Below are 15,349 nucleotides of genomic sequence, written 5' to 3'. Positions count from 1 at the left end.
GCCATTAACCCTTCACCCACACTCCTGTGAGTGACCCCGATAAACTCACTAGTTCACCACCTCAGACTTCGGCAAAGTTGTTATCCTGATGGTTGTTGGATTCCTATCCAGAGTGAGCAGACAGTTCTCATCTCCCTAGGGAAAGTCTCACACAGCAACACCCACTACCCCACCACACACACACACAAACATACAGGCACCAGAGCTTCAAGAACACTTGGTCCTCAGCTAGTGTGCCCTTTTACGAGGTTGTAGAAATGTCTGGAGGCCGGGCCTATGGAGAGGAAGTAGACAACCTGATGGAGGGGTGAACCCTCTAGAAAGATCTATCTTGTTCTCCATCCCTTCTTCTGTTTCTTGGCTGTCACGAGGTGAGCTGACTCTCCCACACCATCTTGCTATCCTGTTTTGACTTCCGGAAACCAGAGCAGCCCTTTCCTTCCTGCCTTCCTGTCTTAGACCCCTCATCAACTTGACACACAAACAGCTCACGGTTAAGCCATAACCTTTCCTTTTCTGTTCATCCCCAAGATCACACATCAGCATATAATATAATCGTTCCAAAATTTAAGAGTCCTGTGGACTTTAAACTTTTAAACATTTAAACTCCAGTCTCTTAAAAATAACCAATCTCTTTTAAAATCCAAAGCCTCTGTATAATTCCAAAATCTTGTTGAAAGCACAAAGTCAGCTGTGGGATCCTGTAAAATCAAGAATAAACTTTATAAACAGTTTATTATTTTAAGAAGGAAGAACCAGGGTGCAGTCACAATCTAAACAAAACAAAACCAAGTTCTAATTGTGTAAACAATTCAATAGCCAACGTCTGGGATGCACTCGCAAGCTTCTGGGCTCTCCAAAGGCCTTGGGTCACTTCTCTGGCTCCGCCCTCCACAGCACAGACAGCTGGCTTCATGCCACCGTTGCTGCTGTCCTTGGCGGTTGTCTCACGGTATTGGCACCACCAAAATGCTGGGGTCTTTGCTACAACTGAGCTGCACTTTCGTCTGCGGCTCCTGGGTTCTCTTTAGTGACTCCGATCCTGTTACACAGAGCCAAATCTCAGCTGCTCTCCATGACCCCTTCATGCCTTTCACCTGGGTGACTCTGACACCACCCAGTTTGGCTGCCACCCCGGAACACAGCTTCTGTGCTGTCAGGATATATTTTCCAGAAGGTTTCACTTGGTCTTTTAAATTTTTGTTGTTGTTGCTGTTTCTTGAGGCAGAGTTTCTCTTGTGTTGTCCTAGAACTCGCTCTGTAGAATAGACTGGTTTCGAACTCAGAGATCCACCTGCCTCTGCTTCCTGAATGATGGGATTAGAGGTGTGCACCACCACTGCCTAGCTACTTGGTCTCTTCTTAATCACAGCTGAATCCTCAGCTCCATCTGACCAGACACAGATTCTTCGTGCAAATGTCCTGACATTGTCTTTGCTTCCCTCTGCAGCTCCACGAGCCAGACCTCCAACATCTGCAGCTCCACGAGCCAGGCCTCCAACATCTGCAGCTCCACGAGCCAGGCCTCCACCATCTGCAGCTCCACGAGCCAGGCCTCCACCACCAGCAGCTCCACGAGCCAGGCCTCCACCATCTGCAGCTCCACGAGCCAGGCCTCCACCATCCACAGCTCCACGAGCCAGGCCTCCAACATCTGCAGCTAGATGAACCAGGCCTCCATCATCCGCAGCTCCACGAGCCAGGCCTCCAACATCTGCAGCTCCACGAGCCAGGCCTCCAACATCTGCAGCTAGACGAGCCAGGCCTCCAACATCTGCAGCTAGATGAGACAGGCCTCCACCATCTGCAGCTAGACGAGACAGGCCTCCAACATCTGCAGCTCCACGAGGCAGGCCTCCACCATCTGCAGCTCCACGAGGCAGGCCTCCACCATCTGCAGCTCCACGAGCCAGGCCTCCAACTTCTGCAGCTCCACGAGCAAGACCTCCATAATCCACAGCTCCATGAGCCAGGCCTCCAACATCCGCAGCTAGACGAGCCAGGCCTCCACCATCTGCAGCTAGACGAGACAGGCCTCCAACATCTGCAGCTCCACGAGCCAGGCCTCCACCATCTGCAGCTAGACGAGCCAGGCCTTCAACATCTGCAGCTCCATGAGCCAGGCCTCCAACATCTGCAGCTCCACGAGCCAGGCCTCCATCATCCACAGCTCCACGAGACAGGCCTCCAACATCAGCAGCTCGACGAGACAGGCCTCCAACATCTGCAGCTCCACGAGGCAGGCCTCCAACATCTGCAGCTCCACGAGGCAGGCCTCCAACTTCTGCAGCTCCACGAGCCAGGCCTCCAACATCTGCAGCTCCACGAGTCAGGCCTCCACCATCCGCAGCTAGACGAGCCAGGCCTCCAACATCTGCAGCTCCACGAGCCAGGCCTCCCATCATCTGCAGCTCCACGAGCCAGGCCTCCATCATCCGCAGCTAGACGAGACAGGCCTCCAACATCCGCAGCTAGACGAGACAGGCCTCCAACATCCGCAGCTAGACGAGCCAGGCCTCCAACATCCGCAGCTAGGCGAGCCAGGCTTCCACCATCTGCAGCTAGGCGAGACAGGCCTCCAACATCTGCAGCTCCACGAACCAGGCCTCCAACATCTGCAGCTCCGCGAACCAGGCCTCCAACATCTGCAGCTAGACGAGACAGGCCTCCAACATCTGCAGCTAGACAAGACAGGCTTTCAACATCTGCAGCTCCATGAGCCAGGCCTCCACCATCTGCAGCTCCACGAGCCAGGCCTCCACCATCTGCAGCTCCACGAGACAGGCCTCCACCATCCGCAGCTAGACGAGCCAGGCCTCCACCATCCACAGCTCCACGAGCCAGGCCTCCACCATCCGCAGCTCGAGGAGCCAGGCCTCCAACATCCGCAGCTCGACGAGACAGGCCTCCACCATCTGCAGCTCCACGAGCCAGGCCTCCATCATCCTCAGCTCCACAAGCCAGGCCTCCATCATCTGCAGCTCCATGAGCTAGGCCTCCAACATCTGCAGCTCCACGAGCCAGGCCTCCACCATCCGCAGCTCCACGAGCCAGGCCTCCATCATCCGCAGCTCCACGAGCCAGGCCTCCACCATCCGCAGCTCCACGAGCCAGGCCTCCACCATCCGCAGCTCCACGAGCCAGGCCTCCACCATCTGCAGCTCCACGAGCCAGGCCTCCACCATCTGCAGCTCCACGAGCCAGGCCTCCACCATCTGCAGCTCCACGAGCCAGGCCTCCACCATCTGCAGCTCCACGAGCCAGGCCTCCACCATCTGCAGCTCCACGAGCCAGGCCTCCACCATCTGCAGCTCCATGAGCCAGGCCTCCATCATCTGCAGCTCCACGAGGCAGGCCTCCATCATCTGCAGCTCCACACGCCAGGCCTTTATCATCTGCAGCTCCACGAGCCAGGCCTCCATCATCTGCAGCTCCACGAGCCAGGCCTCCATCATCTGCAGCTCCACGAGCCAGGCCTCCATCATCTGCAGCTCCACAAGCCAGGCCTTTATCATCTGCACTGCTCTCAGTCTTATCTTCCAAGGTCCTACAGAATCTCCTATTGAGCTCTCAACACTCAACACTTTTAAAGTCCAAAATTCAAAAATCCTTCCACAGCCTTCCCCAAAATAACACGTTCAGGTCTGTCACAGTGATAACCCACAATACTGGTACCAGGGTTTTTGTTTTTGTTTTTCTCAGTTGGGGTTTCTATTTTTGTGATAAAAAATTAAAATACCATAACCATGAGCAATGTGGGCCAAAAGGGTTTATTTGGTTTATGCTTCCACATCACTGTTCATCCTTGAAGGAATCAGGGCAGGACCTGGAGGCAGGAGCTGTTTACTGGCTTGTACACCATGGCCTGCTGCAGCCGGATTTTATGGGGACATTTTCTGAATTGAGGGTCCCTCCTCTTAGATGACACTAGTTTGTGTTAATTTGACATAAAACTAGCCAGCACATGCCTTTTAAGTTGTTTCTCCTGGGCATTTACATACAGCAACAAAACCTCTTGTACATGGTGAAGAAACATGATCCTTCCTGTGACGTTCTCCTTGTAGCGGGTTCAGCAGAAATGAAGATACTCTAAAAAGGCTCTTGTGGCAATTAATCTATCAGACTATTGAAACAAGGGACCCCAAAGAAAAGGAAATTTCCCTAGGAATCTCATGCTGGGAGAAGGGAAAGACACCATTTAGAGGACAAACTTGGCTCCTACGAAGAACTTTCACACGATTCTAACAAGTTGTCCAGTTGCTGTACAGGATGAGACTAAAACCCAGACAATGGTGAGTCAATGATGAGCTGCTTAAATGTGAATATCCTTAGTCCTAGCACAGGGTGGAAGGGGAACCATGAAGAGAGCCCAGGAGAGGCTGTCGGTGAAAGTGCAGCTCAGTTGCAGCAGGGACCTCAGCATTTTGGAGATGCCAGCACCATGGTGTGACCACCAAGAACAGCTGAGCAGGTGGAGTCAGAGAAGTGAGCCAGCCCTTTGGAGGAGCCCAGAGGTCACCAGGGAATCTCAGATGTGGAACACTGAGTTATTTACACTATTGGAGTTAGTTTTGCTTTGTTCAGATTGTGAATGCACCCTGGTTCTACCCTCCTGAAGTAAGAAAATACTTAAATTATTCTGACTTTTACAGGAGCTCACAGACGAAGTATTTTGAACTTTTAAAAAATTGAATTTTTAAAAAGAAATTGTATATTTTAAAGAGACTGGACTTTTAATATGTTTGAATTTGCAAGGACTGTGGTACTTTTAAAGTTACTTACGTTTTATATTGTGATATTAATATTAATGGGTCAACTTGGAGATAATGTGAAAGGAAAGGTTCTAATGGAAAAGTCATGTGTTTGTTTGTCAAGTGGTCAAGGGGTCAGTTGTATGGGTGGTTTTATGTCACCTTGACACAAGCTAAAATTATCAGAGAGAAGGCAGTCTCCATTGAGAAAATGCCTCATGCTGGGAGAAGGGAAAGACAACCAGCTGGTGGTTCTGGGTTCTGTGAAAAAGCAGGCTGAGCAAGCCAGTAAAAGCACCCTTCGTGACTTCCACATCAGCTCCTGGCTCCAGGATCCTCCTACCCTGCGTGAGTTCCTGTCCTGACATCCTCTGATGAACCATGATGTGGAAGTGTAAGTCAAATAAACCTTTCCTTCCCTGGTTGCTTTGGTCATGGTGTTTCATCACAGCAATGGAAATCCTAGCTAAGACAGTCCTCTGTTTAAGCTGGAACCTCACTCCGGCACACTGAAGATGGACTTGGGGGGTTCACTGAATCTACTTGTCTTTCTTCCCAACGTGACCATATTGAATGCATCCCCTTTTCTCTGCTGTCACTAATTTGACTGTTTCAATTGGCTTGTGAGGATGGGTGACCAAACACTGATCACAGGCTGTGACCCTCAAGTTCCATAACCTCTCTAATTCCTGTCTGTGAGGTCCACCTGGCTTGCTATAGCAGTGCCCAGCAATGCTCCCCCATCCAGTGCCTCGTCTACTGTTCTCCCTTCCCTGAGAACTGACTAGGAAATAGTAAAACCTTGTGTTCAGGGCTAAGCTCAAGCACCCTCCTGACAGATCCATTCCTCTCCCAGAAAGAGCCTCTCTCAATTACTCCTTACTTCCTCTGTTGGACCCCAGAGTCCAATCACTGAGGAGGAGTCACCCCAAGAGATCATCTCTCACACCACAGTTGATGTAAAAAAGCATGAGGATTTTATTAATTCTGTCATGACAGAGTCTTTCAGCATTTGAGAGGCCAGAAAGACCTCCAGTAGCTGGTACAGGCTAATTTTAAAGCAAAAAGCCACAAAAGGAAGGGGGGTGTCTGGGGGCTATTCCTTAACTATTATGATAGGCTTATTCAAAGGGCTATTGCCAATAATTGTCTGGAGAGTGGTTGCCAGATCAGATGAGGTAAGGGGGAAACATCTGAGGGTCACTTTGCCCCTTTCCCAGGGACTGAGTCAAAGCACCAGGAACTGAGTCAACACCTAAGGGTTATCTTGCCCCTATTCAGGGAGATGGAAAGTTCCCAACATCTCAGTACGTGCCCATGTAGCTGTTATGTCCTTGGTTCCCAGGGGAGGGGAACAGTATTGCTGAGACGCCTCAGACATGGCTTCAGAATTCTCTTAAAGTTTTACACCTCCTTCAATGGGCTTGAATGTGTCAAATTCCATTGTCTTTGGATACATTTAGCATTCTCCCCAGTAGATCTTAGATAACAACAGAGGGGGAAACAGTGTTAATACTGAGTTCTTAAGTAATTTGCCTGCTGTATCTTTATTTTACATATGGCAGTGGTAGATGGTGGCTGTTATTTTTCAATATGCTTAGAGAAAGAAAAATGGGGTCACACGGTTGTGCTGATCACTAAAATGACTTGGCTTTGCCCTCTGCTGTGTTACGACTATGAAAATGGGAACCACAGCTTTCCAATATAATAGAAGTGTAAGATGGGCTGCTCAAGAGCCCAGTCTTAGTGACCTGTGCTCATGGAAGGGGTCCAAGGGTTCTGAACTGGAGCTGGCTGAGCACACACAGGAAACTGGTCAGGGTTAGGAACCCACATGGAAAGACACTGGTGTAGAAACTGACTTATTTGTTAAGATCATCAAATTATACCGACCTCCCTTCCAGCTCCTGTCCCTACCGGTCATCTGTTTCTTCCTTTTGTCACCTCATGGTGTAATTTGGACTTTGGTCACTTCTCTGAAAAGCTGCTGAACCATATTCCTATAAGGAGCTTGAAAGAAGGGGACCCTGACGTCCTGGGATCCATACCCTCTGGCGGTGTACTTCCTGGGCTGAGCCAGAGTCCTAAGGATTTTAGAAGAGACTTCTCCAGTAGGAGAAGCTCCATCTTGGTCAGCCACACTTTAGAAGGTGGAATTTCTGGAGGTGTGAGTTTAGGGCTAGCTAGGGACAAAGCCTATGCTTGGATGCTTAAACAGAAGCAAGGGATTGCTTTACACACAAAATAATCAAAGGGAGAAGTAGATGGGGGTAGGGGTTGTAATGGTCTGCTCTATCCCTTTAAGAGACAAACCACGCCCACTCCCCAACAGCTGAGGCAAGCTAATCTTCAGCTTCCAGCCTGAGTCCCTTCCTTTCCCATCTCCCTCTTGAAGAGGCAGCTTCTGTCTCTCCCTTCTCCCCTTCCCCTATTCTGTTTCTTTCTCTTTCTTTCTCTCCCCCCTCTCTGTCTCTCTCTGTCTCTCTCTCTTTCTCTCCCTGCTCTTCTCCCCTTCCCCACTTCCCCTCCATAACCCACTAAATAAATATCCAGCCTCTCTCTACATGGTGTGCCTATCCATGTCTCTTTCTCTCACCTGCCAGGTGTCTCCCTGCCCAGGACCAGCCTCCTCCGGAGACCTGCAGCATGGTCTCGTGGAGTGCCCATCCTTCTGCCTCTCCTTTTGGGACTCGCTGCCCCTCGTGGTCCACTGCAGCCACTTGGGGAACTGCGCCATCTCTGCCTGGGACTGGCTGTCTCATGGCCCCGCTGCCCCCTGCACCCCCTGGCTGCAGCCACTCTGAGATCTGAAGCATTTTATTTAAACCATAACAGGGCTGAGATTCATTCTTGTTAAAAGAACAGGAGAACAGAAAGGGGCCATATTGAGAGAGAGAGAGAGAGAGAGAGAGAGAGAGAGAGAGAGAGAGAGAGAAATGGACTGTTGGTCAACAGTAAATAAGTCTTTAAATAAATGAATCTCTGGCGTTGGGAAGGGGTTGCGATAGAGGGAGCTGGGGAGAGTAAGAAGTGCTTCGTGTGTATGAAACAGACAACTTTTTTTTTTCTTTTTTAAAGAGAAGGGGATTAAAAGCAAGGCCCTTAGGGCATTTAATAACGGAGGCATTTTTTTCTTGCTCTACATGGATTATTGAGGATTATCTGCTAAAAGCAAAAGCCAGTCTAATGTTTCTGTTTGATTCACCCTCCTTTGCTCTCATGGAAAATTTCCCCTCTCTTCTATGACTTTTCATTTGGTTATCAATGGCCAAACTTGGAAAGCAAAAACCGGGGCCAGGGCTTATTTTCGGAGAGGGGAGAGGTGGAATTGAACGGTGAGCGCAGGCTTGAGCATGCGCCCTGCCACTGCTTAGCCGCCACAGTTCGCACTCCACAAAGCAAGTTTTCCCAATAGTCAACCACTAAAGACTAGCAATGGACGCGACCATCAAAAACCTTTATATATATATAATACATATTATATATATATAGTAAGAAAAATTAGAAGCTTTAAATACTAGATCCATAAAAGGCTTTTACAACCAACTGAAGAGGCTTAAGAGCTCCTGGCTCCTCTTGTTGTTTGGAGCCAGTGAGTAGCTAGCTACACGCAGGCATGAACACGGCCTCCGCAGCATAGGGGGCATTTCTTCCACCATGGTCTCTCTGGGTGTCAAATCACACACGCCTACAAGTCAGGCAAATGTTTAGGCTTTGTCCCCAAAAGTCTAGGTCGAGCGTGCGTGCGTGTGTGCCTGCGTGCGTGCGTGTGTGCGTGTGTGCGTGCGTGCGTGTGTGTGTGTGTGTGTGTGTGTGTGGCAAAAGCAGACATCTGCCCCAGGGTTTCTGTAGCGCCGGAAGGAAAGTGATTTTTTTTTTTTCTTTTGGAGATACAGGATTTAAGGTTTCTAGACTGGCCTTCATCTGTCTGTAAATCCAAGGACGCCCTGAAACTGTTTCTACTTCCCAGAGTGCTGGGATTTCAGACTTAAAGCACCACACCTGTTTACTGTGGTGCTTATGTTAAAGCCAGAGCTTTGGGCGTGGTCCTTGCCGCTCTACTTAGTCAGCTAACCCCCCCCCCCCCCCCTCCGCACAGTAAGAGCGATTCTAAACCAAGTAGGAAGAACAAAGTCTGTAAAAATTCGGTTTGGGTATTCAAGACATGGGATTTTGTAGATAGATGATATACTCTGGGAAGATCATGTAAGATCATAGGTAGAACCAGGCATTGTGGAAGGAACAGGAGTTTGGAGCCCACCTAAAGAGATTTAATTCTGCTCTTAAATCTGTGTCTGGATCTGGGACAAAATATTGAGGTTCTCTAAATATCAGAATCTTTTTTCTTTTGTTTTTGTTTTTTTAAAAATATTTATTTATTTAGTATACAATATATGCCTTCAGGCCAGAAGAGGGCACCTAACTTCATTATAGATGGGAATTGAACTCAGGACCTTTGCAATAGCAGGCAATGCTCTTAACCACTGAGCCATCTCTCCAGCCCCCATTCTTTTTTTTTTTTAAGACAGTGTTTCTCTGTGCATCCCTGGCTGTTTTGGAACTTTCTTGTAGACCAGGCTGACCTTGAACTCAGATGCACCTGCCTCTGCCTCCTGAGTGCTGGGATTAAAGGTATACACCTCCACACCTGGTTCAGAATCTTTATCTGTATGACAAGATAGCAACCTCTGCCTCACAGGGCTGCTGTGTGAGCTGTTATGACACAAAGACATATTTCCTTTTAGGACAAGTGCTATAGGTGTTGAACATAGTTAAAGTCATATGTAAGTGCATATATAACGTATTCCATTGCTTTTATTTCTCTGTTCCTCTGTCTTCTTCCTACTTATCCCCAAATGCCTTAGAGCAAGCAAGGCTGTGCTTGGTGCTATGCCTACATGCCTCAGGAAGTTCTTTGGGAATGCCAGAGAGGGATAATTTGATGAAGTTTGCTAGCTCTACAGAATTTCCTTACAAACATTTGAGGACGTCCATAAGGGCCGAGAGCAGCTATTCTAGGAAAGGACCATAATTTGCACCTGTGTGAGGTATTTCACCATCAGAAAAACTACCTCACAGTCTGGGTCTGGGCCCAGCTGGAAATAAGCACAGGGGGTCCCCTTGGGCAGAGAGCAGGAAACAGGGAAGTCGAGAAGAGGCTCATGGCTGCACACCTAGCTTCCTTGAATCCCTGATCTGACACTTGCTGGTGCATAAACCTGTAATCCTAGCACTCTGGAGGTGGAGAAGGAGGGTCAGAAATCCAAGGTCATGCTCTGAGGTCAATCTGAGGTGAATCTGAGGTCAGCCTGGCTTACAGGAAGGAAGGAAGAAGGGAGGGAGGGAGGGAGGCAGGGAGGGAGGGAGGAGGGAGGAGGAGGAAGAAGGGAGGGTATGACCACTGAGTTTAAATACGCTGCTCTCAGGTGCATGAACGGGACATGGTTTACTCGGGTCAGTTATATCAGTGGCTGTACAGTGGGAACACTGGCGCCCTCCCTCAGCCACAGCGAACTGTCAGCTGCCCCTTGGGAGTGGTCGGGCCTCGTGCTCTTCCGGCTTCCACGGTGAAATCCTAAAGAGTCCCATCTGCTCCCTCTTCTGCGATGTTAAAAACTGTTGGGGGCGTCCCCGCAAAAACTGAATGGTAAGAATCTTTGTTTTTTAAAGACTTCTTGGGGGGTTCAGAAATGCCTCTCAAGTTTGGGAAGGCCATGTTAGATGTGACAGTAGACAGCACAACCATCTGCCCTGGCTACAATCTGCCCTTCTGGTGAAGCAAAGCCCCCATTCATGCTGACTTTTGAGGGGAAGGAAGAAGTATTGACCAGGCATTGTAGGCACAATACCCAATGACTTATGCGGATATTTCATACCTAAAAAACCTGAGCATTGCTGTTTTCTGCTAGTCTGGTCTGTCACCTGGGTACCCTATCCCTTTAAAAAGACAAGCCCCGCCCTCTCCCAACCCCTCCCCTTCCACTGAGGGAAGCAGACAGCCCACCTCCTCCAGCCTGCACTCTCCCTCTTTCCACCTCTCTCCCTCTCCCTCTCCCTTCCCCCTCTCCCTCTCCTGTTCCCTTCCATAACCCACTAAATAAACTGTACCCATTTTCTCTGCATGGCATGTCTATAGGTGTCCCTCTGCCCCTTGGGGCACCGTTTTATCTAAACCATTACAGTTGTAGCTGATAAAATATACTGACTGTGATGGTGCACACCTTTAAACATAACACTCAGAAGTCTGAGGCAGGAGGAGTTTGAGTTTGAGGCCATCCTAGGCAACTTAGAGATCCTGTCTCAGAAGAAGACATCAGAAAAATAATTCCCTAAAGAATAGCATTATGCGTGCTAACTCTAGATGCGTCTCAAATTTTGATGATTTCATGTTTTAATAAATATATTAGAAATAGAAAACATCATACCAAAACTCACTGAATATACCTAATATTCTGAACATTGCAGCTTAGCTTAGTCTGCCTTCAACACACTCAGAACACTTAGACTACATCCGGCATCAGGAGAGAGCATCACACTACATATTGCTAGCCTGGGACCAGATCATCTAGAATTCAAAGTGTGGTTTCTGTTGAATGCATGTTGCTTTTACATTGTTGTAAAGTCAAAAAATGCCAAACCATCCTAAGCTGGAGGCCATCTATACTCCGGACTGACGGATTTTAGAAGAGCTCCTAAATACAGTCTCCGTCCTAACTCCTGCCCTTCTTCCTCTGCCCCGCCCCATGTTCTGAGGCGGGACGTAGAAGCCAGAGCCCCTTCCCCACACCTTTCCCAAAGTCAATCGTAAAGTCTAGAAATATTATTTTAGTTTTTCTCAGGCTTTCTTAGTGAGGGCGGCTGTAAGAAATCCTATAACTCGCCAAGTCATAAGATCCTGGCATGAGGGATCCTGCCCGGTCTCTGGGGAAAAGGGACGCTACACAGGATCCCAAACAACTTGAACCAGACTGTGAGGACTCTCGCTTGGTCTCTTACTGTGACAGGATTGCCTTTCACCGTCCCGAAGGGGGTCCTTTAAACATATCAACCTCCCTTTGCTCACGGTCCAGGATAAAATTCTTGTTTTGTGGAATCCCCACTCCTGTGGGAACCTGAAAGGAGTCTGTGTGCAAAGTGCTGAGCCGCAGTGCCCATATACAAATATTTGCTTAGCCTCATATCAGAGATAAGGACACTGAAATTGGCAGGAATGGCCTGACATATGCAGAACCTCTCGGCTTACCAGATGGGGATCAGGACGGGAAACTGGGTCACTTTGCCTTCTTCCACGCGGTCCTGCTTCCTGACCTGCCAGCTTCCCCGCAGGCTTTACCACAGAGGCACACGGCAGAAAGGCAGGTCACACCAACCCCTGAGGTCAGAGTTTTGTAAAGGAGGCCTGGTGGCCAGGCTACTACACCTCAGCCTCACAGGCGGCTTAGTGGGAAGCATGTGCCCATGTCAGCCTTTGCCAAACCCAACCAAACCTTTTGACAACCTGACTGTTTGCTAGACTCTCAACAACTGGGGAGGAGAAGACCACAGTTTTAAGGTCCCTGATGATGTCTGAGCAGTCATTAGGTTTTGGCATTTTTTTTTTTAATTTTTTTTCAAGAAGCCCTGGGTTCCATCCCCAGCACTATGTAAATTGGTGCATGACACATTCCCGTTACCCCAGCATTTGAGGGGTGCAAGTAGGAGGAGCAGAAGTTCAAGGTCATTCTCAGCTGTATAGCAAGTTGGGGGCCAGCCTGAGACACGATAGATTTTGTCTCAAAGAAAGAAAGAGTCACAATGTGTTAAGTAATTTTTTTCCTCTGTAACTCAAGGTAACAGCGGTGCCCAGTTTCTCGGATTCAAGTCTCCCTCTAAACCTCTGAGAATGTCATTATCAGCGTCCACCATTCACTCAGGTGGAGATTTTAAGGTTAGGTTTTACTTCCAAGGTTGTGCAACAAAGCTGCCTGTTACAGAAGTCTGGGCTCTTCATCACTTCAGGGTCTCAGGGACTGGGCTGCAAGCAACGTGTGTCAGAAGTTACCTCCTGTCCACTCCCTGAAGTCTTACCATAGCCTACTGATTTGGGGTTGAGAGTGGGGTAGCAAGAGAAACTCAGAAATCTACATTTAAAAAAAAAAGATGTGGCTAGGCATGGTGCATGATGAAACATGCATTTTATTCCAGGAAGGCAGATGCAGAAGGATCTCTGTGAATTTCAGGCCAGTTGGTCTACATAGTGAATTCCTTCAGGCCAGCTGGGGCTATAGAGAGACCCTGTCTCAAAACAAAACAAAAGGTATATTTTACTTTTATGTGTTTCTCTCCTCTCTCTCTCTCTCTCTCTCTCTCTCTCTCTCTCTCTCTCTCTGACGTGTATGTGTGTGGGCACCTGTAAAGTCATATGGTGTCAGATGCCCTGGAGCTGGAGTTGCAGGCAGTTGTGAGCCCCCTGACGTGGGTACTGGGAACTGCACTGTCTGGTCCTATGCTGGGGTAGCAAGGGCCCTTACCCACTAGGAGGGCTCTCTAGGTACCAAATGTAAATTTTGACAAGACCCACAGTTAATTTTCGTGGACATTCATGTTTGAGCACCACAGCCACCCACCGCCCTACAAGGCACCGGCTCTGCCCAAAGATGAGCCGAGAAAGGAGTAGCATAAGCGTCAACACTGACCTCATTACTGTCCTTGTACACAGCAAAAACCACCTTGTGATCCGCCAAGTGACCCACACAGCTTCTTCTGTATGTCTGAGCAGGCCATGGGTGTTCCTGCTGATTGACAGGAATCTTAGCATGAATATTTGATGAGGAAGGCAGCTGGTCCACTTGACTAATGTAGTATTTCAACTTCTAGTTTCCCACTAAAGGGATTTGTCCTCCCCTAATGCATGTCTACATCCTGTCTTAGTCCTTCTGACAGCATTTTCTGTATGGATAATGCCAGTCCAGGGATCCTCGGTCTCCCTGCCCACACAGGAAAGCAGCACTCCCTCTTCTTACTTTGAGTCAGTCCTTCATGCAGATGGAATGCTACTGGGTACTGCCTGGACTTATCATGTCCTGTCCAGCCTTTCATGCCCTCTTCAGCACAGCTCACTGATGGAATCGTCTTTGCTGATGCCATTCAAAGTAATCATTATTGCTTTACCATTCTGTCATACACAAGCATTTACGTGATAAATAAGATATGCCCTATGTGCACACATCTTTATTCCAGTCTCTGATGTTTCCCAACTTGGAAAAAAAAGCATTTCTGGATTCAATGTTGTTCCTGGGGTTTACTTAAGCCAACTGGAAAGACAGATTTTATCATCTGAGGTGTGTTGTCTCGTGTGCTAGGTTTCTAAAAATTCTTGATGGACAATTTTGTTCCACTAGTGCTTACAATACTTTGAGGCTAAACATGCTTCTCCCTCAGACCAGGGGCAAGGCAAGAACATTTACTCTTGGCTTTCTATAAGGCAAGGAAAGAAACAAGAGTTTCCGTGGTCATGGTATGTCTTGACAGCAATAGAACTCTGATCAAGACACCTATATATGCAATGTTTTACTTAAGTAAAATATTAGCAAAGGAAGAAAAGAAAGGGAAGGAAGTTATATACACCTTGTCGCCAATGGCTCTGGAAGGCAGATACCTCACTTTCTCAGTGACTGTTTGCTGTCTGTTTGGGTAAAGACAGGATCTTATTCCAAGCCAGTGACTAAGTAGGTTTTGTTGCTGCCCACTGTTACTAAACCAGACTTTCTAGGCTTGGGGTCCCTCAGTTTAACCCAGAGTGTGTGCAGCACCCGTCAGTCCCCACCATGGAACTTGGGGAATCTGGGTAAACATGAAGACGTACTATCTGCTAAAGAGGCGTTGCTTTCTTCCAGAACAAGGAGCCTGCAGCCAAGAACTGGTGAAGGTGTGGTAGGCTAACATGTTAGGTAAAAGTTTACATCTTCCCCGGTTGTGGACATGCAGATTAGATGGTGCGAGAAACTCAAAACCTTGTGGCAAATGTGAGAGGCCAGAAATGAAAGACCTGCATCTACAGAGAACACCCTGGAAAGGTAGGTGGCTTTGCAGGGATGGAAGGCAAGGCAGGCTATAACTCCTCAGGCACGGAGCAGAGCAGACTGGTTGCAAAGGAGCACACTGAAGTCTCTGGAGGGACAGCAATATGCTAGATCTAGGCTGCAGTGAGGGTCACGTGACTATATGTTGTAAAAGTTGCTGCACTGCACATTAGAATGGTGGATTTTTATTGTGTGCAAACTCGACTTCTCTAAAGCTCTGTGCTGCCTGTGACTATGTCAACTTGACACAAGCTGGAGTCACCTGAGAGAAGCTCAATTAAGAAATGCCTCCATAACATTGTACTGTAGGCGAGCCTGTAGGGCATTTTCTTAATAAGTGATTGATGGGGTAGGACCCAGCCCATTGTGGTTCTATAAGAAAGCAGCCTGAGCAAGCTATGTGGAGCAGGCCAGCAAGCAGCACCCCTCCGGGGCCTCTACATCAGCTCCTGCCTCCAGGTTCCTGCCCTGACTTCCTTCAGTGATGAACAGTCATGCGGAATCGTAAGCCAAATAAACCCTTTCCTCCCCAAGTTG

General features: G+C 48.5%; 1 protein-coding gene across 1 annotated transcript; it reads right to left on the bottom strand.

The window, feature by feature from the left end:
- Positions 1 to 947: 947 nt before the first annotated feature.
- On the bottom strand, positions 948 to 2,432 carry LOC121440940 (glycine-rich cell wall structural protein 1.0-like). Its single transcript, XM_041641978.1, has 2 exons — positions 1,352 to 2,432; positions 948 to 1,042 (listed from the first exon to the last, which is right to left on the bottom strand). The coding sequence occupies exons 1-2, from the start codon at positions 2,430 to 2,432 to the stop codon at positions 948 to 950; spliced, it is 1,176 nt and encodes a 391-aa protein (XP_041497912.1).
- Between the last annotated feature and the right edge of the window lie 12,917 nt (positions 2,433 to 15,349).

Source organism: Microtus oregoni, unplaced genomic scaffold (genome assembly GCF_018167655.1).
Source record: "Microtus oregoni isolate MIOR12 unplaced genomic scaffold, Mior012 000072F_ref0000427, whole genome shotgun sequence".
Lineage (NCBI taxonomy): Eukaryota > Metazoa > Chordata > Mammalia > Rodentia > Cricetidae > Microtus > Microtus oregoni.
This window is presented reverse-complemented; position numbering and strand designations above follow the sequence as displayed.